General features: G+C 41.5%; 1 protein-coding gene across 1 annotated transcript in view; it reads left to right on the top strand.

Annotated features, from left to right (window-relative positions):
- FREM2 (FRAS1 related extracellular matrix 2) overlaps positions 1-9,610 on the top strand; it is a 204,181-nt gene extending 194,571 nt beyond the window's left edge. The window contains exons 19-24 of the mRNA XM_056126254.1: positions 2,150-2,277; positions 3,023-3,157; positions 3,876-4,002; positions 5,908-6,095; positions 6,341-6,487; positions 9,095-9,610. Coding sequence (XP_055982229.1) covers positions 2,150-2,277; positions 3,023-3,157; positions 3,876-4,002; positions 5,908-6,095; positions 6,341-6,487; positions 9,095-9,610 — 1,241 coding nt within the window. The remainder of the gene's footprint in view (positions 1-2,149; positions 2,278-3,022; positions 3,158-3,875; positions 4,003-5,907; positions 6,096-6,340; positions 6,488-9,094) is intronic.
- The last annotated feature ends 14,473 nt before the right edge of the window (positions 9,611-24,083 follow it).

The following is a 24,083-nucleotide window of genomic DNA, read 5'->3' as shown; positions in this document are numbered from 1 at the left end:
CTTGTGAGCTTTGAAGCCCGTAATTTCAAATACATGGTAAGTGTGCACACAACTACATAGTGAAGACTTGATCATTGTCCTGCTACCTTTCTTTATTTATTTATCTTAGAAGTCTATGTAGACTTTTTAAGAAAATGTAGAATGGTTGACATGATTTCAACGAAAATCCTGAATTCATTTAATGTAGAATTCTTCTTCCATAACAACTATGGAAATAACAATCCCTTTTCCCCCTTCAATCACATTTTCCCCTTTTACTTTTTGACTCACACCGGTGATACACAGGGGTTACTCCTGACTTTGCACTCAGGAATTACTCCTGGCGGTGCTCCGAGGATCATATGGAATACTGGGAATCGAACCCGGGCTGGCCATGTGCAAGGCAAACACCCTACCCGCTGCGCCCCATTGATCACATTTAAAATAATAATAATAATAATAATAATAATAATAATAATAGACCAGGGCTTTAATATAGCAGGTAGGGCATTTGCTTTGCATGTGGCTGATCTGGGTTTGATTCCTGGCATTCCATATAATCCCCCAACTACCACCAGGATTGATACCTGGATACAGAGCCAGGAGTAACCCCTGAGCATGTCTGGGTATGATCAAACATCAAAAAAAATAATAATTTTAAGAATAATAATTTCAGTGTCTAGACAGATGGTGCAGGGGTTAAAGCACATACCTCATATGTAGCCGACCCCTGTGTCACCCCAGCACTAGCTAGTCCCCTGAGCACTGCCAGCCATAAGGACCTTTGGTTATCACCAGAAATGCCCTAAAGGCCCGAGAGCAATGCCAAGTGCCTCCCAAACACTGCTTGGAAGCCATCCCCCCAACCACCATCATCAGAAAATTCTAGTAGATTTTAAATAATTTGTTCAGCCCAGTGCTTCTTTGTTCACATATCCTTTTTCAGGAACTGTAAGAGGCTTCAGTATCTTAGCTAGAAGTGGCCCTTCACACCTTTCCTTAAGGTTCCTTTTGATGAGATAACTTTCCGTAAGGTTCCTTTTGATGAGTTAACTTCACTCCTTTCCTTAAGGTTCCTTTTGATGAGCTAACTTCAAGTATTGCTTATATAATTTTACTAACTGGACTGAATTATACAATGAATATCAGCAATGTGGTTACTGAAGTCTCCTTTGTTCTTTTTTTAACATAAAGGACATATCATTAAGCATATTTCTGTATCATTCTCCATGTCACTAAACGAATTTGTATATTTTACTGGTGTGTTCATTCACATCAGATTGGAAGGCAAAAGAAGTCACTAGCAACAATATCCTTCCCCTTTCTGGGCATGAGGCCTACCAGATAAAAGAAAATTAAGCTAAAACTTCAGGCAAAGAAAGGATTATTGTGTTTTATGAGACAGAGCTACAAGAAATACAGAACCAAAAAGAACTATTCTGTTTCATTGTCACTGATCTTTGTGGAACACCAGGATTTCCTGGTCTTTACAGTTCATTTCCACATGTCTACCTTTCTAATAAACCAAATCTTTGTTAGACATGATTGCTGGCAATATCATTAAAATTAGATCCCATTTCTAAGTTGCCTTTTCCCAGCTGTTTGGATGGTAAGAGACTGAAGTATCGTATGCAGCTTTGGTGCACAATAAGCACATTCACTTCAGCCTTTATTGCACGCTCGGTTCTGCCTCCCTGGACAGTAGCCCTGAACTATTTAGGCACTTCTGCACAATTATCTTTTGACAGAATTATAGAATGGGAAAAAAGCATCAAATTAGGAGTCAGGGGGACACATCCTAGTTGTGTGATCTAGGGAGAATCATATAATCACTCCCAGCCCCGTTTATTTGCAAAATCAGGATAATTATCCCAACCCTGCTACTTCTCATGCTTATTATAAGAATAAAAGCAAGTGATGCATGGTAAAGAATTTGGAGAACTCTAAACTCTTTTTTGAGGGCATTTTGGGGTGTTTGGGCCACAGCCAGTGGTCAGAGAATGACCCCTGGAAGGTGTTTGGGGGGATCATGCAGTCCTGGGCATCAAACCTGGGTCAGAAAGCATGACAAGGCAAGCTTCTTACCTCCTGTGCTGTCCCTTGAGCCTGAGAACTCTAATGTTTATGCACTCTGAACCATAGCCCATTGCCATTCTTGCCGTTTTCCCAGCATCCTTCACAAGCTCCATGATTATGTCAGCGGATCACCCAGGCTTGACCTTCTCCCTCCGCCTGATAAGGAGTGAACCCACCTACAACCAGCCAGAGCAGCAGTGGAGCTTTGTTTCTGACTTTGCAGTAAGTCACCGAGCTTACACTTTCCCCTTCCTTCTTCCATCCTGGTAGGTGCTGTTCTATGACGACAGGACAAGCGTCCAAGCTTGGTTATGTTGCTCCCACACTTGGGCTGTGGTGTTCATCAAGGGTTGCATGCTTTTATTTGTTTGTTTGTGTTAGGGTCACAGCAAGCAATGCTCAGGGGTTACTCCTGGTTCTGAACTCAGGAATTACTCCTGAAGGTGTGCAGAAACCATATGGGATACCAAGGGTTGAACCCAAGCCAGCCATGTGCAAGGAAAGCACCCTACCTGCTGTTCTTTTGCCCCCAGGTTGCACACATTTTAGTAGTAGAGATTGCTCACATAGTTGAGACTCCGAGATCCCAGAGAGCAGAGGGTCTGTCCTCATACTCTGTCATGTACTGGGGATCAAATTCAGAGCCCTCTGCTCACATGCTTGCAAGGCAGGTTCTCTGCCACTGAGCCATTATCCCCTGACGCTGAAGTTCTTACTGAATTTTACCTTTTTTACTTCTTCTATTTACAACCTGAGATTTATTTTGCACGCACATGCGCGTGCCTGTGTGTGTGTGTATGTGTGTGTGTGTGAGAGAGAGAGAGAGAGAGAGAGAGAGAGAGAGAGATGCTAGATATTGAACCTAACACATGTTAGGCAATAACTCTACCATTGAGCTATATCCCAGGCCTGCCCTGCAAACAGATTTTCAAATGAAAAACACCAATGTCCTCCTTTCTCTTCAAAGGTGCGTGACTACTCAGGGACCTACACTGTAAAACTTCTCCCATGCACCACCCCATCCTATCAAGAGTATCGCCTGCCAGTTACCTGCAACCCCAGGGAGCCAGTCACCTTTGACCTTGACATCCGATTCCAACAGGTGTGTCTCATAATATACATATTATTTTCCCAGTCACTCCATTCTGTGAAAATCATGGTGAACTTTTATCAGTGAACTGAAATTTTGTTTTAATGCTATGACTTTCTTACATGGTGAAAAAAGAGAAAGGCAGGTAAGAAGAAAGGCAGAGAGGTAAAACGGAAGAAAGATTGTTCCTTTATCTGTTGTTGGTCCAGTTGAGAAAATTCCAAGTTTAAGAGTATGTGTAGAGTATTTGTTTCTTATGTGATCTCCTCCTGAGCATGCTATCGTGAAGATTCAAGGATTTTCTCCTGAGTTTTTCTGTATTTCTCTGTTTTGTTCTTATTATGCAAAGACGGTAAATATCATGTAGTTCATACTACCTCAAAGGATTTGTCATATGTATGAAAAGAAGTATGATAGTATCTTTGGTCAAAAATATTGTAGTAGATTGGTCTTCATTCACCACGTTATTCACAAGTCCTTTATGTACCCCAATAATCCAGTAAATATGAGCTCAAGCAATGTTACTAGTCCCATTTAAACAAGCTTGCTATTTTTGCATTTTCAAAGAAGACAAAGGAAGTATTCCAATTCTCTAAGTTGGTTTTGTTTGGCATGAACATTTCTGCACAGTAAATCATTTTCTGCTTGTCAGTGTACAGTGAATGTGTGTGTCTGTGAATCCTCTGCTCATGATTAATCAGAATCGATGATGATTTGCACTTGGTTACAGGTCAGTGATCCTGTGGCGGCTGAGTTTAGCTTGAACACCCAGATGTATCTACTCTCCAAGAAGAGTTTGTGGTTGTCCGATGGATCCATGGGATTTGGGCAAGAGAGTGATGTCGCTTTTGCAGAAGGTAGCACTTTCCAAACGAGAGCCCTGCTCTGTCTATTCCCTTGTTTTATCTATTGCCCTTGGCTTTTAGGGGAAAATATTTGTGGATGAAAATTATTATTTCGCGTGTTTATTTGGTGATGGTGGCAAGGAGGTTGCTTGGTTTCTGGGGGGTCACCTCCAGCTGTGTGTGCTCAGGAATTACTCCTGGCTCTGTGCTCAGAGATCACACTGGAGGGCTGAGGGAACTACCTGGGATACCAGTGATCAAACCTGGGTCAGCCATGTATAGGGCAAGTGCCCTACCTACTGTCTCTCTAGTTTCCAAATCTCTTGCATGGCTTTGAGAATGTAACTGGGTCATTACCAGTTGTGTGGAAATGAGTGGGCTCACTAAAACTGGACATGTGTTACAGGACAGGTTTTTTTTTTCTTTTCGGGTCACACCCAGTAACTCTCAGGTCCAGCAACACCCAGGGGTTACTCCTGGCTCTGCACTCAGAAATTAAGGAATTACTCCTGGTAGATACTCCTGGCGGTGCTTGGGGGACCATATGGGATGCTGGGAATTGAACCCGGGTAGGACGCGTGCAAGGCAAACGCCCTACCCACTATGCTATTGCTCCAGCCCCTACAGGACAGTTTTATTGTAAAAATTTGTTTTCTATTTCCTTTAGCACAGCGGTAGGGCGTTTGCCTTGCACGCAGCCAACATGGCCCGCCCAAGTTCGATTCCTCCGCCCCTCTCGGAGAGCCCGGCAAGCTACCGAGAGTATCTCGCCCGCACAGCAGAGCCTGGCAAGCTCCCCATGACGTATTCGATATGCCAAACACAGTAACAACAAAGTCTCCAATGGAGACGTTACTGGGCCCGCTCGAGCAAATCGACAAACAACGGGAGGGCCTTTACTTTACCTTACCTATATGACTTTTGAAACAGGTCTGGGTGTTTTTGCTTTTTTGTTTTGGGCCACATTTAAGAATCATTCCTGGCAGTGCTCAGGGGACTGTAGGGTGCCATGATCAATCCTGAGCTGACCAGGCACAAGGCAAGTGTTTTACGGGCTGTACTATATCTCTGAATCAAAGCCTATTTATTTTTTTTAATTTTTTTTAAAAACTGACTTTTCAAGTTGCATAAGAAATTATTGCAACAGTATGAGACTGTAAATGCCTAAGGGGCAAAAGTTTGTTTCGGAGGGAATTCCCAGTATGCTGCAAAATTTGAATGCGGGAGTGCAATATTAACCCCCTCTTTCAAAAATAATAAAGTTAATCTGACTCTTAATAGGTGTGATTTTACTGTCACTCTCTACTACGTCAGTCTATAGTCTATATGACATATAGCCTGTACTATATTACATGCATACACTATGAGTATATCCTATAACAAATTTGTCTTGTCAATGAATTCATTACTGTCAGTGGGAAACTCAACAGTATAGTGGTGGGTTAGAGGACAAGCATGGAGGTCACTCATACTATTAAATGAAATGTGAGGTGGTTAGTAAACCTTGAGTTACTTGTGTTCAGTCAGAAAAATGGTCTTCAATTGAAACCCAAGCACAAAAATTTGTAAGTCTACAACTGTACCTCATGGTATATACCAGGAAATAGTTCATTGCTTAATATGTTAAAAAAAAAAAAAAGAAAAAGAAAAATAGTCTTAATTTTTATTTTATTTACTTTTTTTTTTTTTTGCTCAGAGGCTACTTCTGGCATAATATTCAGAGGTTGCTCCAGTGCTCAAGTAACCATGTGGCACCAGATATCAGACACAGTGCCCCTGCATGCAAAGCATTCACTTTCTCCAGCCCCACAAGCGATCTCTACAGCTTGGGCATAGATCAGATCTCGGGGCTAAGACATGTTGTACCATATCTTCCCTGTCAAATAGAGACAAATTGCTTTCCCATATTTTTTTCAGGTGACATAATTTATGGCCGTGTCATGGTAGACCCTGTCCAGAATCTTGGTGATTCCTTTTACTGCAGCATTGAGAAGGTGTTCCTGTGCACTGGAGCCGATGGCTATGTCCCCAAGTACAGCCCAGCCAATGCAGAATATGGATGCTTAGCTGATTCTCCTTCACTCTTATATAGATTTAAAATTGTGGTAAGTGCTTTGGCAAACAATGAAAGAGGTAGATATTCAAAGTGAAGAGGTTTTTTCACCTAGACTTTAAAACAGTAGAATATCTTTTAAAATGAAACCAAATAGTAATATATTTGGTTTATATGTGTAATATGGCATTTATTTTATGGTAGTTTCATACCTACACAAAACTAGTAGGATGGTATTCTTCATGTGCAAAAATTTGCTTTATCTGTAGCTGTTATCATTTTCCTTGTTGCTAAAAGGACAAAGCTCAGCCAGAGACACAAGCCACCAGTTTTGGAAATGTTCTGTTTAATGCTAAGCTGGCCATGGATGACCCTGAAGCTATTCTCTTAGTGAATCAGCCTGGATCTGATGGATTTAAAGTTGATTCAACACCACTTTTTCAGGTGAGTCACTTTTTCTATAGTGCACGCATTGCCTGCAGGAGGCCCACATTCGTTCCTTAATACCACATGGACCTCTTGAGCATTGCCAGAAGCAACTCCAAAACACAGAGCCAGAAGCAACACCAACACTGCTGAATGTGGCCCCTAAAAACACAAATATACAAAAATAGTTTTTAAATTCATATAAGCTTGTAACCAGGAAAACCCAAACTAACAAAAATTATCTCCACAATATCAGTTACAGTAGCAATGTAAATTAATCATCAATTAATCACAAGCTACTTGTCTGAATTATCAGTTAATCTCAGTATTTAGGCATCCAGCGATGGTCCATGAGGCATCCCATTTACTCCTGATCTTTTTCCTGCAAACCTTGCTATCTTGGATCCGTGCTGTACCATCAGTGTTTGATTTTGGCAGCACAGCCAGCTGCGTGCAAGGTTGAGTTTTTGAACACCACAACATAAAATGGAACCCCTGACAAGCACCACAAGCAAATGTGTGCACTCCTCTTCCCCATCACAAAAACAAGAAGGGAAGTTGGCGGAAATTTAGCATCACCATACACATAGTAGGCATTCTATGAATTCAAATTATTGTCTTCATTAATTACTAGCATTGTCAATGCTTTAATGCCATTTTAAATCTTCACAGCGATGACCCTTATTCAGCTCAGAGTCTTAGATTTCTAAGTCTGATGGTTGGGACTTCTGTTTTTCTTATTCAAGACTTCCTTCCTTTTGACTGTACAAGCCCATGTTTGTTAGATCTTGTATGACTGTTGGACTCAGAGGGGAAAAATAATGTGCACGGGGCATAAATCTCCAAGTTCAAACACTATAAATTCAAGACAGACCATTTTAGCCTGCAGCTAGATGGTGGAAATAGACATAAGAAAACATCAAAATTTTAAGGCAGTGATTGGAACAAATTCAGAGATGTGTTCACATTCAGAATCCTTGGGGAAGCAAGTGTATTTACTTTCAGGATATTTACTGGAAAGTGTCAGACAAAATGAACTGGAAAAACGTGTTAATCTTTAGTCAACCTAACAAGAAAACAGGAAGGAAGCATACTTGTCATTCTGGATCCTTACAACCAAGAAGCTGAAATTTTTTGTTTGTAGTTAACAAGTTGGTGTTCTCTAATTCCCAAAGTCTTTAAAAGGCATCATCAGAAACTTCTTTCACAGAACCAGAAAAGCTGACCTTCTATATGGTTTTAAAAACAACATGTAACTGCATATCATGAAAAGAATATTAAGGGCCAGAAGCTTAAATTCTAGTCAGTAACCAGAATTAATGAGTAACGTGTCATTGAGCAAGTCACTTAGGTGCTGTGAATTCTTTTTACTCAATTTTAGATGAATTAGACTGTGTGATAGTGAAAGATCCTCCGGCTCTGACACATAATGATTCCAAGTCATAGATTATCAAATATTCATCAGCACAAGTTTCCTTAAAAAGTTGCATAGAATTGAGGCTGAAGAGATAGTATAGGGGATAAAATACTTGCCTTGAATCCAAGTGCCATCAGTTTGATCCCTGGGACCAATAGATATGACCTAAAAGTAACCTCCCCAAGAAACATAAAATTGCACAGAATATTTACAGAATACTTTTACTTATTCATTTATTTTTATTTTGAGACTATACCCAATGGTAGTCAGAGCTTATTCCTTGTGGAGCTCAGAGGACCATATATGGTTCCAGGGACTAAACCTGGGTTTGATACACACAAGACAAGCTCCCTTCCCACTGCATTATTGATCCCACTTCTACTATTATTATTTTATGCTCCTCCTCATCCTTTCCTCCTCCCCTTCCCTTTCTTCTGCTATTGTTGTTGGGGTGATGACCTGGGGTCACACAATGCATGCCCGTGACGCTGCCACAGTTTGTAGTTTGTTAGGGTGCTCACTGGAGATTATACATCAGGCTGTGATACTTGCACACTCACCTACCATGCTTCCCAGGGCGCACACTCCTTTCATGGTGCTGCTTGTACATGTAATAATCACCAGGGATCACATTGTCTAGTTTGATGCTTGCACATAGGCAGCTGTGGTATGGCCAGAAATCATTGGTGACACCAGGGACTTTAGACAGCAGAGTTGCCAGGCACAAAATCAGAGCAGCCGGTACCCAACTTGGCACAGACAGGTGACACCAGGAGTCAAATTCTTGCTGTTAAGTCTGCACGGTGAGTGCTCTAAAGCCACAGAGCAATTATTTGCACAAAGACTTGTGTATCAGACATGCAGAAAACTGTGTCTATCTAATTGAAGGTATTGAATGTAGGGGCCACTAAGATGATGTTGAATTATGGTTGCTGTTCATTTATCTTGCAGATGGTCCTTCATCATGTTGCCCTAGCATTTTTCTTTCCTTTTTTTTCTTTTTTTCTTTATTTTTTCTTTTTGGGTCACACCCTGGCATGCTCAGGCATTTGCACTCAGGAATCACACCTGGCGGTTCTCAGGGGACCATATGGGATGCTGGGAATCGAACCCCAGTCAGTTGGGTGCAAGGCAAATGCCCTACCCATATGCTATTGCTCCAGCCCCCGCCCCCAGCATATTTCTAACAAGCAATACCTGTTTTGTAGGTTGCTCTGGGGAGAGAATGGTATATACACACCATCTACACGGTAAGATCTAAAGACAGTGCCAACCGAGGCCTTGGCAAAAGAAGTGTGGAGTCCCAATACCATTCGGTGGTGGGCCAGCAGAAGCCTCACACGGGGAGCAAGGGCAGGGAGAAGAGGGAGATCAGGAGCACCCCGCCGCTAGCATGGGAAATCGGAGCAGAGAAAAACCGAGGCACCAACATCCAGCACATCTCCCTGGACCGCAGCCACCGGAAGCGAGTGCCCCAGGGGAGAATTCCTCCCGACGGCCTCCTCCCTCGGGAGCTCAACACTCCAGACGCTGAGGTCAACCTGGTCATGGTGGTGGCAGGCGTGGTGCTGGGCTTGCTCAGCCTCTGCCTCACAGCCATCGCAGCACTGATGTGCAAGAAGAAGAAGAAGGGCACCAAGAAGAAGGAGCCACCCAAGGGTTCCAGCAGCAGCGAGCCCATGATGTCCCCGCGGGGCCCATACAGCGATAGCTCGGAGGTCTGACGGCCACAGGTGGACCCAGCCTTTCCCTCAAGTGCCTCGGCTAAGACAGCCCAAGCCCAACTGCCTCTGTCAATGGCAAAGGATTGGGGACTTGTGTGATGATGCTATTCAGAGGACCCGGTATACTAATGGGTTTTTGTGCGTGCCTCCAAAGAGATGTGATCAGACCCCAGACCACATCTTTCTCTTGCCTGGAAGACGGCAACTGTATATTCACAGGTATTCCCAGTGACAACTATGTAATTCACAGACGTTCCCAGCCAGAGGGAAGCGAGGCGTGTTCCTCTCATTTCAGATATTTTTCTCTGCTCTGTGGAAAGGAACCTGTGCAAAGGTGCTAAAGACTCTCTGAGATGTGTAAGGAGAGTCTGTGGTTGCTGTATATCTGTATGAACCATTATCCTATTGTTTATTCATTGGCTAAGCATTTATTCCTAGAAGAGGTTTAGTTGGTGGTCTGACTGTTTATATGACAAGTTTTCTAATAGGTGAAGACAGTTTAGAATTACGACCAGGGGAAGCTCAACCCACGATTCACCTTTTCTGCTAACTTGGAATGAAAGTAAAGATGGAGGGGTGATAAACTCATTTACTTGGTGTGAAATTGGTTTTCATCCTCTTCCGACCCTCCTTGTATTTGCTTATTTAATTTTAAATTAAGCCAAAGACTATATGCTATAACTGTAAGATCTTCTTGACGAGAGATCACTCTGTTCTGGTATCTAGTGAGATATAGTCGAGTTCTTGCATAATATACCTTACTGGTGCTCAACATTGGTGGGAATGTGAGGGTGGTAACATTGTGGGTGAGGAAATGCTATCGTTAGATTCCTATTTACAAGAAAATGTTCTCGAAGAACTGAGCCTAGATGTTTACAGTATTAAACCCATGAATGCTAATGACAAACATTCTGGTGCAAGGAGATGATGGTATTTATTATATAAAATATATAACCAAAGTGCCTCTTACTTATGAAATTAAAAAAAAAAATTGGACATGGCAGGTGAGGTGATCCCTCAGAGCTGAAATGTGACACAGTAATGTCAAGACTTTACGTCAGTCAAGACCTTAAGTCAGCCATAATATATACTATTTTCTTCCTAATCAACATCTGGTCTGTCAGTGTGAATCCATCATTCCAGAAAGGATCTTGGAGGTGCCAGCATCATTGATCGAATTCTTTTTCAGTCCAAGAAGAAAGCATGATCCTCTGGCATCTCTCTAGTTTAGTGAGCTCTGCAAAGAAGTCCATCTTACTACTTAAAAATATAATTTGTAGGAGACAGGAGATAGTATAACAGTTTAGCATGTGCTTAACCTGGGTTTAATTCCCAGCACTTCTTGGTCTCCTGAGCATCACTGGGTGCAGGTCCGACGTACCTGAGCATCACCTATTCCAGGTACTGCAGGGCTTAAGCAGCACAATATCCTGTACTCTTACATTGAACCAACTTCCCAATTGGCTGAGAATCTCCAGTGGAGGTCCTGGATATCTTAAGCACTGTTTGGGAACCCCCTGAGCCCCAAAACACATATATAATTTTATATATGTATATAATTTGTGACACTGTTTTCCACTTATCCCACAGAAGCATAGAACTTGAATGAATTTTCCACCTTTTTCTGAGAAATGGACTTTCATCAAATAATAGAAATTTCCATAGAATATAGAAAATACCATTAGTTTAGTGACCAATCTTAACAAAGGCTAGTAAATATATGTCAACAGAAAGGTCTGGAAAAACCTTGAAAATTTACCCTCACTTTCACTTCTAGCCAACATCTGGCCCTGCTGGTCATCATGGTGGAGTTGATTTTCAGAAAGAGAACTTCTCCACAGCTCATACAGGCACATCTTATTGGTATCGGTGAGCACCATCCATCTCCGAATTTAAAAAGCAAAAACAAAATGATTTACTGGTGCTAGGAGAGGTGAAATATGTCTCCCACTTGCCTCTCTCCTTTTGGGCAGCTCTGCACTTCACATTTAAAGACTTTTTAAAAAATGAGAGTTATTGTGTTCTTGGTCCGTTGGGGGAATTTATCAGTACTGCAAAGATGTTAAAGGTGCTATAAAGGATTGTACAAATAGAAAACACTGGAAAACCCAAGATTTTGTCTATTAAATAAATATTGAAACTTTTATAATTAACCCCTTTTCCTTTGGTTTTGCTTTCTGGAAGATGATTAGCTACTTTTGCAGCTACCTCATAACTTGCATAGAACTGAGAATTAGTTAAATAGCTTTAACTTGCATGTAGAATTTTTTATGACTGAGCAATGAACTCGATTTATGTTGACTGTTGGAGCAAGTACTCTTGGTCAATTTTTTGTTACTTTAATAATCAGAATGCTCCAGAGCTTGACTATCAGGCAGTTTGGAGGTTCTCTATCAATGAAATATAGTCCAGTAATCAGTCACTTTAAGAAGTGTATTTTGAGCCTTTGGTAAGAATGGTTTTGTAACAATTTTTGTTATCTACGAAGGACAAAGAACAATAATGAGCAGTTCTAATGAAACTATTCCATAGTAATTGGACATCTTAGAAATATAGAACATGTCTCACCAGTCAAAAAAAAATTATCTCTCCCTTGCCCATCTCTCTTTCTCTTCTTCTTTTTTTTTTTTTTCTTAGGGGAGAGGAATTTTGGCCACACCTGGCAGTGCTTAAGGCTTACTACTGGCTCTAGGATTATTCCTGGCAGGGATCAGGTGACCTATGAGGGTCTGGGACAAAATCTGGGTTTGTCACATAACAGGCAAGTGCCTTGTACCCCTATATTATCTTCTCTAGTACCAGAGAGTTCTTTCTAAAGTATAAAGTACCTGGATATCTATTTCCTTAACATCTACTTACTTAATACATGAATACTCCTTGAGTAGACATGCTCATAAAAACTTTTTAGTGGAAAAATGAATCAGGCATTTTATTGCTCAATAAAACAGATCCTAATTTTCAATATTTTGTGTTGTATTGGTATTACTGAACACACAGGGTAGCTTTTTATAGGTGCAGTAGGTAAGCAGTTATGGTTCCTCAGTTACCAGGAGCTTCTGACCTTAATTAAAATAATATATTGTTTATACTGCATTGAAAACTCCAAATCACAAAATGTTAAGTATTTGTAGCCCTCCCAGCATACAAAACATGGAGCATCAGAATACATAAATATATTTTAATGATGTGTGTTTAAAGTGTTAATTTCCTCAGTAAACACTTACCCAATGTTCACATCGGCTACTTTGAGAAATTACAGAGAAGTCAAGTTATTATCGGGGCTGGAGCGATAGCACAGCAGGTAGGGCTTTTGCCTTGTACTCGGCTGAGCCGAGTTCAATTCCAAGCATCCCATATGGTCCCCCAAGCACTGCCAGGAGTAATTCCTGAGTGCAGAGCCAGGACTAACCCCTGAGCATTGTCGGGTGTGACCCAAAAAGCCAAAAAAAAAAAAAGTCAAGTAAGTTATTCTTCCTGTCCTAAAACAGATTATAACAAAATGTGGTTCTTTCCTTGAATTTGGGGGATTAAGATTTGCATTAAGTTAAACAAAAAAAAATGCACCCCGCATATCTTTAAACCAAAACTTTAAAATCATTCTAGATCACCAGCAAAAGAGTACACACCTTTTTAATATTAAAAAAATGCTAGATATTACAAATCATTCTGATCACAGAACTAATTCAAGTCAATAATTGAGTGGAATTTTGCTTAACAGACCACACAAAAAAAAGTATCTTGCAAAGATGTGGGAGGCCCTGCCTACATTTTTGTTGTTTTTTAGAATACAGAAATGGTGCACATATTCTTTGTTGTTTAGAATACTGAAGTGTTGTCCATAAACTATTCCTCCAGCCTTTAATATCCTTTGTATCTCCTGTGTCCAGGGGATCCCTCCTTGTCCCATGCATCTGCAGTGTTTGAACAAGGTGTGTGGAGATTAACTGCAATGCTGTTGCCACGTTGCCTCAATCATGTATAATTGTGTAGACCAACTACAGATGCAATATGAAGGGACTTTGCTCTGTATGCAGCAAAAGAGCTTCCTTATCAAATGATCCTTGTAATACTTCCTCCCAGGTACCAACCTCCCAGATAAATCAACATTTTTTATAATTTATTTATTTATTTTGAATACCCATCCCTCCACCAGCGACCCTTTCCCACCACCGCGGATCCCAGTATCCCTCCCATCCCCCACCCTCCCCAACCCACCCTGTCTCTGTGGCAGGGCATTCACTTTTGTTCTCTCTCTCCTATTGGGTGTTATGGTTTGTATAAGAGTTAAGCCTGATTTTCAGAGAGAAATGTTGGATGATTTACTTTCCATTGATCACTTTGTATAAATGGAGATGTCGTGCGGCCGCATAAGCGGCCGAGCAGTTTGGAGGAAAAGTCCTAGTTCCCACATAGTCGAACTATGCTTGTAGAGGCTTCTGGTCACCAGGGTCCCATCTGGAGGAGGCAGGATGCGGCACCTACCCCATCTGGGACTTCCCGGTGATCTCGGCTCTTTTTGGGACCTGGTGTCTTCTCCGGGAGCTGTGGATCCCCCCACGCGGCCTTTCTTCTCTGCGGCTGTGTCCAAATCAACATTTTAAAGTTGAAATGAACCTTTGGGGAAAAAAATTACAGGTCCCCTTTCTTTGTATAGATAGTGTTAAAGGATGAAACAGCGCAAGACTGAGAAATATAAACAATAGCAGGGAGAAATGCAATGACATTGAATTTACTTAAGGTTGACTATTTGATTTCTACTATTACCTTGAAAATATTCATGTAGTATTGACTTGGAAATCACATCTCTTCTTAGAGTGGAAAAAATTAAGAGTAGTGTTTTCAAATTTGAAATTTATATAACTATAGTGCTTGGAATCAAGTATGTTGGTTCTTTGAGGCATTCATTTTATCTCACGATGGTAGCAAGAATAAAATGATGGAAACCAGTGTTTTCACAAGTATATAACAAACCAATGGGACAGTCATTCAATCATCTCAATTCCCAAGTTCTGTATATTATGCAGGAAAATATACATACTATTCTCATCTGTTAATACACATGGTGGGTGGACTCTGCATATACATAAAATGAATCCAAATATCTTTTTGTAGAAAGGACAGACCCCTCCAAAAAAAATTTAGTTCAAGCATAACTGAAATTACCCGGATAAAGACTTTCAATAGCAACTGGATGTCATTTATGAAAACACACAATGATGGAAGATTCTTGGATCTTAGTGCAAAGCTAATGTGTCTTCTTAAGATTTTTTTCCCGGAATTAATTTTATAGTGATGAAGCAGAATTTTCAAAAAAGACTTCTCATATTTCAAAGTATCCCATAATATTTATGATATTTCTTTAACCTTGCTATTAAAGAAAAAAGATCTTAAGATTTGGATAGTTATTTTGATTTTGATAAGAGATACTAAGACGGAAGTAGGTTTTATTTTACAGTTTTTACCAAAGAAGTTACATAGAAAACATTTAACAACAAAAAATTGTGGTTCTTCTCTGAAACTAAATTTGATTAAACAAAATGCACTGATTTGAATCATCATTCTTTAGGTTTAATTCTTTTTTTTTCCCCCTTGTGGGTCCCACTGGCGATACTCCTGGCTCTGCACTCAGGAATTACTCCTGGTGGTGCTTGGGGGACCATATGAGATGCTGGGAATCAAATCCGGGTCGGCCTCGTGCAAGGCAAATGCCCTACCCCACTTCACTATCACTCGAGCCCCTAGGTTTAATTCTATTGTAAGGAAATCAAAATACTGAATTCACAAAAATTTTAACCAATTTTTCTTTCTTCCCTATGTCTTAAATATACATTTCTTTTCACTGGCATTTTCTGCATTTTTTTTCAGTATTATTATTTCTATCTTGGTCTGAGGGCCACACTTGGCTATACACAGGGCTTATTCCTGGCTCTGGAGGGCCATGTGGAGTTCCAGGATCAAATCTGGGTTCGCCACATGTGAAGCAAGTGCCCTCCTGCTGCACTATCTCTATGGCCTTATTTTTTATCAAAAAATAGCAACAAAAATTCTGCCTAGTAATTAACATCCTCCTTTCCTTTCTTTTTTCCCTTCTTTCTCTTTTTCTTCTTTTTTTCCTTTTCATTATCTAATACACTATATTTCCTGCTGATAATTTGTTTTTCATCCTCCCCATAATGCTTATCTTTTAGTTTTGAAATCATTGCCACAGCCACCATGTAATTTTATTCTCAGTCATCAAAGGCAGCAAGAAAGCCCAACATTTGTGCAGTATTCTGTGATAAAAGATCAAGACTTTGGGATAAAGCAAAAATTGAACTCCTTGTAAAAGATCAAAATCACACTGAAGAGTTTGATCACTGATAATAATCTGTATCTTGAATTGTTCTCAGTAAAGAGCATTGACATTCAAGATGTTTTTAGAACAAAAGGGAATGCCCTGCCACAGAGGCAGAGTTGGATGGGGGAGATGGGGGGTGGGAGGGATACTAGGACCCATGGTGGTGGAAAATGGGCACTGGTGGAGGGATGGGTAATTGATCATTGTATAACTGAGACCCAAGCACAAAAATTTGTAAGTCTACAACTGTACCTCATGGTGTTTCACTAATTAAAAAAAAGTAAAATAAAATAAAAATAAATAAATAAAAATCCCTTTAAGGTGGGACTGAGTAAGAATAAAGATTGCAGTAATATATATATAGTTTCGGATAACTGAATGCTTTTTTCTCCTTTAAAAAATTGTGATAAGAGAGAGCCAGAGCAACAGTTCAGTGGGTAGGACACTTACCTTGCATGGGGCTGACCAGAGTTCAAGTTCCAGTCCCCAGTGCCCCATATAGTCACACAAGTCCTGCCAGGAGTAAACCCTAAGCACAGCCAATGTTCACCCCAAATCAAAAATGGTTGTAGGGATCACTCGTGGATACTCCCAGAGTGCTCACCCCAAGCCCCAGAACAGCAGCTCTTCAGGGGGACTATGCCGTACAGGCAATAGAACCAGAGCTTCGAACATATAACCTTGTGCTCTGCTGCTTGAGCAACATCCCCAACCCAGGGGACTGAGTAATTCATAACAAAATAAATAAATAAATGGCAAATAAGTGTCAAAATATTTACAGAGAATTTTTTTTTTTTTGCTTTTTGGTTCACACCCAGTGATGCACAGGGGTTACTCCTGGCTCTGCACTCAGGAGTTACTCCAGGCGGTGCTCAGGGGATCATCTGAGATGCTGGGAATCGAACCCGGGTTGGCCACGTGCAAGGCAAATGCCCTACCCGCTGTGCTATCTCTCCAGCCCCGAATTTTTTAAATAAATATTAAATGTGCAATTTTATTCTTATACATATATTGTTACTGTGTTTGGCATATCGAATACGTCAAGGGTAGCTTGCCAGGCTCTGCCCTGCGGGCGAGATACTCTCGGTAGCTTGCCGGACTCTCCGAGAGGGGCGGAGGAATCGAACTCGGGTTGGCCATGTTGGCTGCGTGCAAGGCAAATGCCCTACCACTGTGCTATCGATTGACTCCATTAATTACATGATCACTTATATACAAGTAGAATTTGAATTGTTAGTATTGTGCCTTAAGAATAGAAGAAAATAGTGAAATGGAAGTATTTTATTTTATTATTATTATTTTTTTTTTTTTGCTTTTTGGGGTCATACCCAGCGATGCACAGGAGTTACTCCTGGTTCATGCACTCAGGAATTACTCCTAGCGGTGCTTGGGGGACCATATGGGATGCTGGAAATCGAACCTAGGTCAGCTGCGTGCAAGGCAAACGCCCTACCTGCTGTGCTATTGCTCCAACCCCAAAATGGAACTATTTAAAAGTGTATTAGAGGCCAGAGAGAGAACTTAACTGACTGCAGAAAGTTCTTTACATACAAGGAACCCAGGTTTGATTCTCAGTAGCCCATGGTCCCCTGATTACCATCGGGGATAAAAGGTAAGCACAGAGCTGAGAGTATCCACTGAGCATTGCTGGGTGTGGCCCAAAACAAGACAAAAAAAAATCCAAAAATACCCTAAAGGTAAAGGTAAAGGCCCTCCCGTTGATCGTCGATTTCCTCGAGCGGGCCCAGTAACGTCTCCATTGGAGACTTTGTTGTTACTGTGTCTGGCATATCCAATACTCTCGGTAGCTTGCCGGGCTCTCCGAGAGGGGCAGAGGAATCGAACTCGGGTCGGCCATGTTGGCCGCTTGTAAGGCGAACGCCCTACCCGCTGTGCTATCGCTCCAGCCCTAATATTAAAAAAAGTTATTAGAATCACAGTGATACTACAGCAGATAAAGTGCTTGCTTGCCTTGCACACAGCAGATTCTGGCATCCCATATGAACCCCCAAGCCCACTGGGAATTATTCCTGAGTCTGGCACCCAATGAAAATAGAGTAAAAGCAAATTACTAAAATAAAAACTATCCTTCGAACAAAAGGCAACCATGACTGGTAAGAATAAAAGATTGTTTCTGAAAGGTTCCAAATTAAACACATTAGAAAAATAAGTACATTTCAGTCTTTCTCTGTGGCTTTGGAAATTAGAAAAATTGGCAAGATAATTTTAAAACTCATTAGTCAGTAGAAGAAAAACTTTATTCTGGACAAGGAGTTGTGTGTTTTATAATTGTATTAAGTGCCTGCTTCCTTCCTAAGCACCCTCCAAAACACAGAGTGCATTTCTATTTATATACCCACTGAGTGACATAGCTGTAGCAGAATTATTTGCAGGACTTAAGAGTTTTTGTGATTTTTCCCACGGGAATGCCTCAGAACTTGAGTTACAGTTGTTTTTCTTTTTTAATGGGGGAGGGACATTAATATGTTCAATAGAATACTGCATAGTTGCTGGGCCTTGAAGTCTGTTCCTGGGAACTTAGTTATGCAAATGATTGCATCTTAAGTGCATGTCTTTAATAATTCTTGCTTCTACTGTGTTTCACAACTACCCCTGTTTTCCTCCAACATACATCACCTGTTTAATAAAAATAGGTAAAGGTAAAGGTAAAGGCCCTCCCGTTGATCGTCAATTTGCTCGAGCGGGCCCAGTAACGTGTCCATTGGAGACTTTTGTTGTTACTGTGTCTGGCATATCAAATACTCTCGGTAGCTTACCGGGCTCTCCAAGAGGGGCGGAGGAATCGAACTCGGGTCGGCCATGTTGGCCGATTGTAAGGCGAACGCCCTACCCGCTGTGCTATCGCTCCAAAAGCCATATAAATAGAATGTGTTGAAATGACTATGAGGCATGCTGTCATATTTCTTTCCACTAAAACCAAAGGATTTCTATATTCTGGAAGGATTGTTGTTATTTCCATTCTGGTTCTGGAATCATGAGCTTCTGAAGATTCTAGATGGGGCCACACAAGCCCATGTTCACCTTTTGCTGTAACACCTCAGTAATACCTTCCTGCAGGGCTCAGTACCTGCCTGTCAGGGATAAGGGAGCCAGGACTCACCTGAGGCCTTGGAGCTGTAGAGAAAACGTATTTAAGTGACTTATACCTTACTCCTGGGCTGAAGCGATAGCACAGCAGGTAGGCATTTGCCTTGCACCTAACCAACCCAGGCTTGATTCTTCCATCCCTCTTGGAGAACCTGGGAAGCTATGGAGAGTTTCCTGCCTGCACAGCAGAGCCTGGCAAGCTCCCCGTGGCATATTCGATATGCCAAAAACAATAACAACAAGTGTCACAATGGAGATGTTACTGGTGCCTGCTTGAGCAAATCGATAAACAACTGAAGGACAGTTCTACAGTGCAGTGCTATACTTTACCTCAGGAAGCCAGGCTGCTAGCCCCATACATCTGTGAAGCCCTGCCCATCTATATTGCTAAAACAAATCCATTTCTATTCATATGGCATCCTCTGCCAAGGCAAGCCAGTCTCTATGAATCAACTTTGCCTAAATCCATAAGGAATGATATTCAAGATTATATCGAAAAGTCAGTAGAGCTTGCAGGACATTCAGTAAGAAAGGAATAGTTGGAGAAGGGTGAAAACAAAAAGAGATCAAAACAGCTCCCCATGCATTCCTCCAAATTGAGACCATGAGAAAACATGAGTTGGAAATATATGGCATCATGAAACATACAATCACCAAAGCAGGCCTGACATATGGCTCCATTGTTGATGAGGACAGAACCCACATCTTCCTCAAAGGTCACATGGCTTAAATTCTAGAGACCAAGGGGGTTGAGAAGCAGCAGGAGGATGGGTGGATTTTTTCAAATGTTTCAGGAAAAATCTGAAGTGAATGAATTTTTTGGCCATTGAAAGGAGAAGCTCCTCAGCAAACTTCCTAATTAATAGCTTCATTTTATAAGGCAATAAATAAAAGGATCAAATACCCAAGAGAGACGTAAAAAGGTCTCCAACCTAATTTAACTATCTCCTCATGCTAACATTAATTGCTAATCTTATTTCCTGTTATTACAGTCATTTCCCTGCCCCCCATTCCAATCTTTATTGAAAGGTCCAAAATAAGAAACCATTCCCATAACCCTCACTCCTTTCACAACCCAAAGGAGGGCCAGGACAGATAGATAGAAATGGGAAAGCAGATTCGGCCCTCTGAGTGCTCTGTAGTGCTCTCTTTTGCCTCCTGCTTTTTATTTTCCCCTAAACTGATTGACAAAGTTATTATCCAGTTAGAAAGTTTCTTTTATCACTTGAGCACTGAGAAAGAAGTTTCCTTTCGCCAATGTTTTGTTTCGGCGTTTATGTTTTTGGGGAATTTTGTTTGGTGCCAGGTTTTGGTTTGGTTTGGTTTCGTTTGGTTTGGAGGGTCTTATCTGTCAGTGCTCAGCTCAGGACTTACTGCTGACTCTCTACTCAGAGATGACTCCTGGCTGTGCTCAGGGGACCATACGCAGTGCCAGAGATCAAATTTGGGTCAGCTTTGTGCAAAGTTAGCACCTTATCTCATGTACTATCTCTTTTTTAAAACTATTTACTTATTTTGTTTTTTGGGTGACTCCGGGGTTGCGCAGTGATTATTCCTGACTCTGCACTCAGGAATTACTCCTGGTGGTGCTCAGGGGACCACATGGTATGCCAGGTATCAAACCTGATTTGGCCACTTGCAAGGAAAACGACTTCACTGTCCTATCTATCACTCCAGTTCTGTACTATCTCTTGAACCCTTCTAGCAGATATTACAAAGTTGCAAGCAAGCAAAAATTATGCTGGCAGAAATTTTTTTATGTTATCAGGTAAAATGATGATGATGATGATGATGATGAAGAAAATGGAAAATTCCTGAAAACACTCTTGTGCTTGTTTCTTGGAGAGGAATTGTCTTAAGTCTTGAGTGCCCTGACTTTCTAGCAATGAGTTAGTGTGCTGACTCATTGGAGGAGGTTTGGAAGAGGATAAGTAGGGATCATTCCTGTAAGTTTAAGGGGCAAAATTTGTTCCTCTGAAATGCTGGTAAACGAGCACCTGAAACCCTGTCTCCTATTCTCTGGGAGTATAACTTTCCCAGCATTCATGAAAGCAGTTCTAGCAGACCTGCCTAACAATTATGCATTTTCTTTTTGCTTTGCAGTACTGGGGATTGAACCCTAGCTGGTTTACATGCATGCAAGGCAAATACTCTACTGCTGAGCTAAATCCCCCAAATTTTATTTTATTTTAATCTCTTTAAACAAATTAAGGAACAAAGCAACAAAAAGGGGGGAAGGAGAGGCAAAATTGGTTTAACTATTTCTGATAGAGCTGATTTCTGAAACGTAAGTTTTCTTTCATTTTTATATATTTCCCCTATTATAAAGATTGGAGTAGTATGAAACATGGTCAAGGAAATAGATTCTATTGTGGTAAAATCCTATAATATAGGAAGACATTCTGGGCTATAGAAATTCAAAGTACTTGCTTCATAAGGTTCAGGGAAATGTATGAACACAGTATGGATCTCTGATTAGACTAGATTCAAATCAGTAAATTTCTACCAAAAGTCTCTACATTACATTATCGTCAACTCTCCATCCAAAAACACTTCTTAGACTATGGACTGAACATGTTTGCCACTCAATGCCTCTTTTGCAGACCACAACACCCAAACGGAGAGAGAGAACACAGGGGATTGCCCTGCCACAGAGGCAGGGGGGGATGGGGGGATGGGGGTGGGAGGGATATTATCCATGGTGGTGAAAAACGGGCACTGGTGGAGGGATGGGTATCTGATCATTGTATAATTGAAACCCAAGCACAAAAAAAATTGTAAATCTACAACTGTAAATAAATAAATAAATAAATAAATTTAAAAAAAAACACTTCTTCCTATCACTATAAAATGCAACTTGTAATATATTTATACAATGTCAGGGGCCAGGAAGGGAGCTTTGAACTGGAATATATGCTCTATATGCAGGAGGTCTGGATTCCATCCCGAGCACCACACTGAGTGACCCTCAGGCACCAAGCCAGGTATAATCACTGAGCATTGCTGCACATGCGCTCTCAAAAATTTAAATGTGGGGCTGGAGTGATAGTACAATGGGTAGGGCACTTGCTTTCACACAGCCGACCTGGGTTTGATTCCCAACATTCCATATGACCCCCCAAGCACCACCAGGAGTAATTCCTGAGTGCAGAGCCAGGAGTAACCCCTGTGCATCACCGGGTATGACCCAAAAAACAAAAACAAAAAAAATTAAATGTGAAGAGCTCCTTCTGTGGTGTTCCTTCCCAGGACTCTTTCTGACATTCATCATATTCATTATCACCATTTGGTTTCCACGAGTTGGCCACCTCCTTTCTAATGGGGGGCATTATCTAAGTAGTGAATTTAGAAGATCCATACTATATAAACTTTACATATCAGGGAGGGAGTCTCCTGCCCCCGTGCCTGGCTGTCCTCACCGGGGCCCCTTGGAGGGGGGAGGGTTGAGTTTCTCTCCCTGACCCCCGGCGCCCCGAGCAGAGCTCCACCAGCTGAGGACCTCCGGAGCCAGCCATGGCCATGCTGGGAGCACTCTCCACACGTCCGATGGGCCTCATGCATGAAAGAACTGGCAGAGGAACCCAGGCATGCGGGTCCCGGGGCTGAGGTCTCCAAGCCTACTCGTATTGGGACTGGGCCTTCTCCACCCAGACCCCCTCATCTTCCAGTAGGTAGGTGTCACACCCACCAGCTGCCGCCAGCGCCAGGTTGGTCCCATCAACGGCCAAGACACAGAGACTATAAAACCCAGCTCCATCTTATTATCTTATTTTTTCTTTGGAGAACCTGGCAGGCTATCAAAAGTATCCTACCCACATGGCAGAGTCTGGCAAAGTTCCCATGTCATACTCAATATGCCAAATACCAGTAACAATGATGGGTCTCATTCTCCTAATCCTGAAAGAGCGTTGAATATGGCACTTTTTAAAAAATCAGGGCTAGGATGAAGGAGACGTTACTGGTGCCTGCTCAAGGAAATCGACGAACAACAGGATGATCTTGATTGTGACCAGGGAGGGATATGTTATTGTTAAATGAATTAGACCAACTGCACAGAAAGGTCTCAAAACGTTTAAGGAAAGCTCAGTTGGGGAATCAAAACATATGGAAAGTTCTAGAAGACCATAAATGATAAACAGCAGTTAGATGCAGCATGGAGTTGTTAAAGACACAAAACACATAAGTTCTCAGACAGAAAAGGCACGTGCTGGAGTGTACTAGGTACGACAACATTAGGGGAAAACTAAAATTGAAGGACAGCTTGAGTTTGGACAAAGGAACTCAGATGGTTCCTTAATTTCTAAGCTGTCTGATTGGTTTGAGTAATTTATCCATTAGACAAGTAGTGATGAGAAATGGAATTTTCTGAACCATTTTGAGGACATCGGTTAAGATTAGAGAGATTGGGAATATTCAATTAAGTTGAGTTCGCAGCTTCCTGACTTGTTTGTTCAGCTCTGCCAGTCTGGAAGGGGTGAGCTCAGTGACCCCAGACACGGAAGAGAGAGAAGAATGGTGTATCAGACAAGCAAAGAATCCCCAACAAGACAGGTTTTTTTTTAACATATTCAATTCTATGGGCTGGAGTGATATCACAGCAGGTAGGGTATTTGCCTTGCAAGGGGCCGACCTGGTCAACCAGAGTTCAATTCCTCTGCCTTCGATTCCTTCGCCCCTCTCAGAGAGCCCTGCAAGCTACCAAGAGTATCTCACCTGCACGGCAAAGCTTGGCAAGCTCCCCGTGATGTATTCGATACCCAAACACAGTAACAAGTCTCACAATGTTACTGGGCCCGCTCGAGCAAATCAATGAACAATGGGAGGATAGGAACAATGACAGTGACTCAATTCTATGAATTCTTTATTTCTAACAGAGTTTGTACCCCACAGCAGGGAGCAGGAGATGAGTGTGCAAACAATTCTTGGTTACTGTCGCTGTCAGAACTAACAGCAATGAGAAGTTGAAGGTCCCAGGGAAACACATTGCTAGATGTCTCACATTAATGCAGATAAAGCGCCTGTCCACTG

Source organism: Sorex fumeus, unplaced genomic scaffold (genome assembly GCF_029834395.1).
Source record: "Sorex fumeus unplaced genomic scaffold, SorFum_2.1 ptg000061l, whole genome shotgun sequence".
NCBI lineage: Eukaryota > Metazoa > Chordata > Mammalia > Eulipotyphla > Soricidae > Sorex > Sorex fumeus.
The sequence above is the reverse complement of the archived record's forward strand: the minus strand, read 5'-3'. Positions and strand labels throughout refer to the sequence as shown.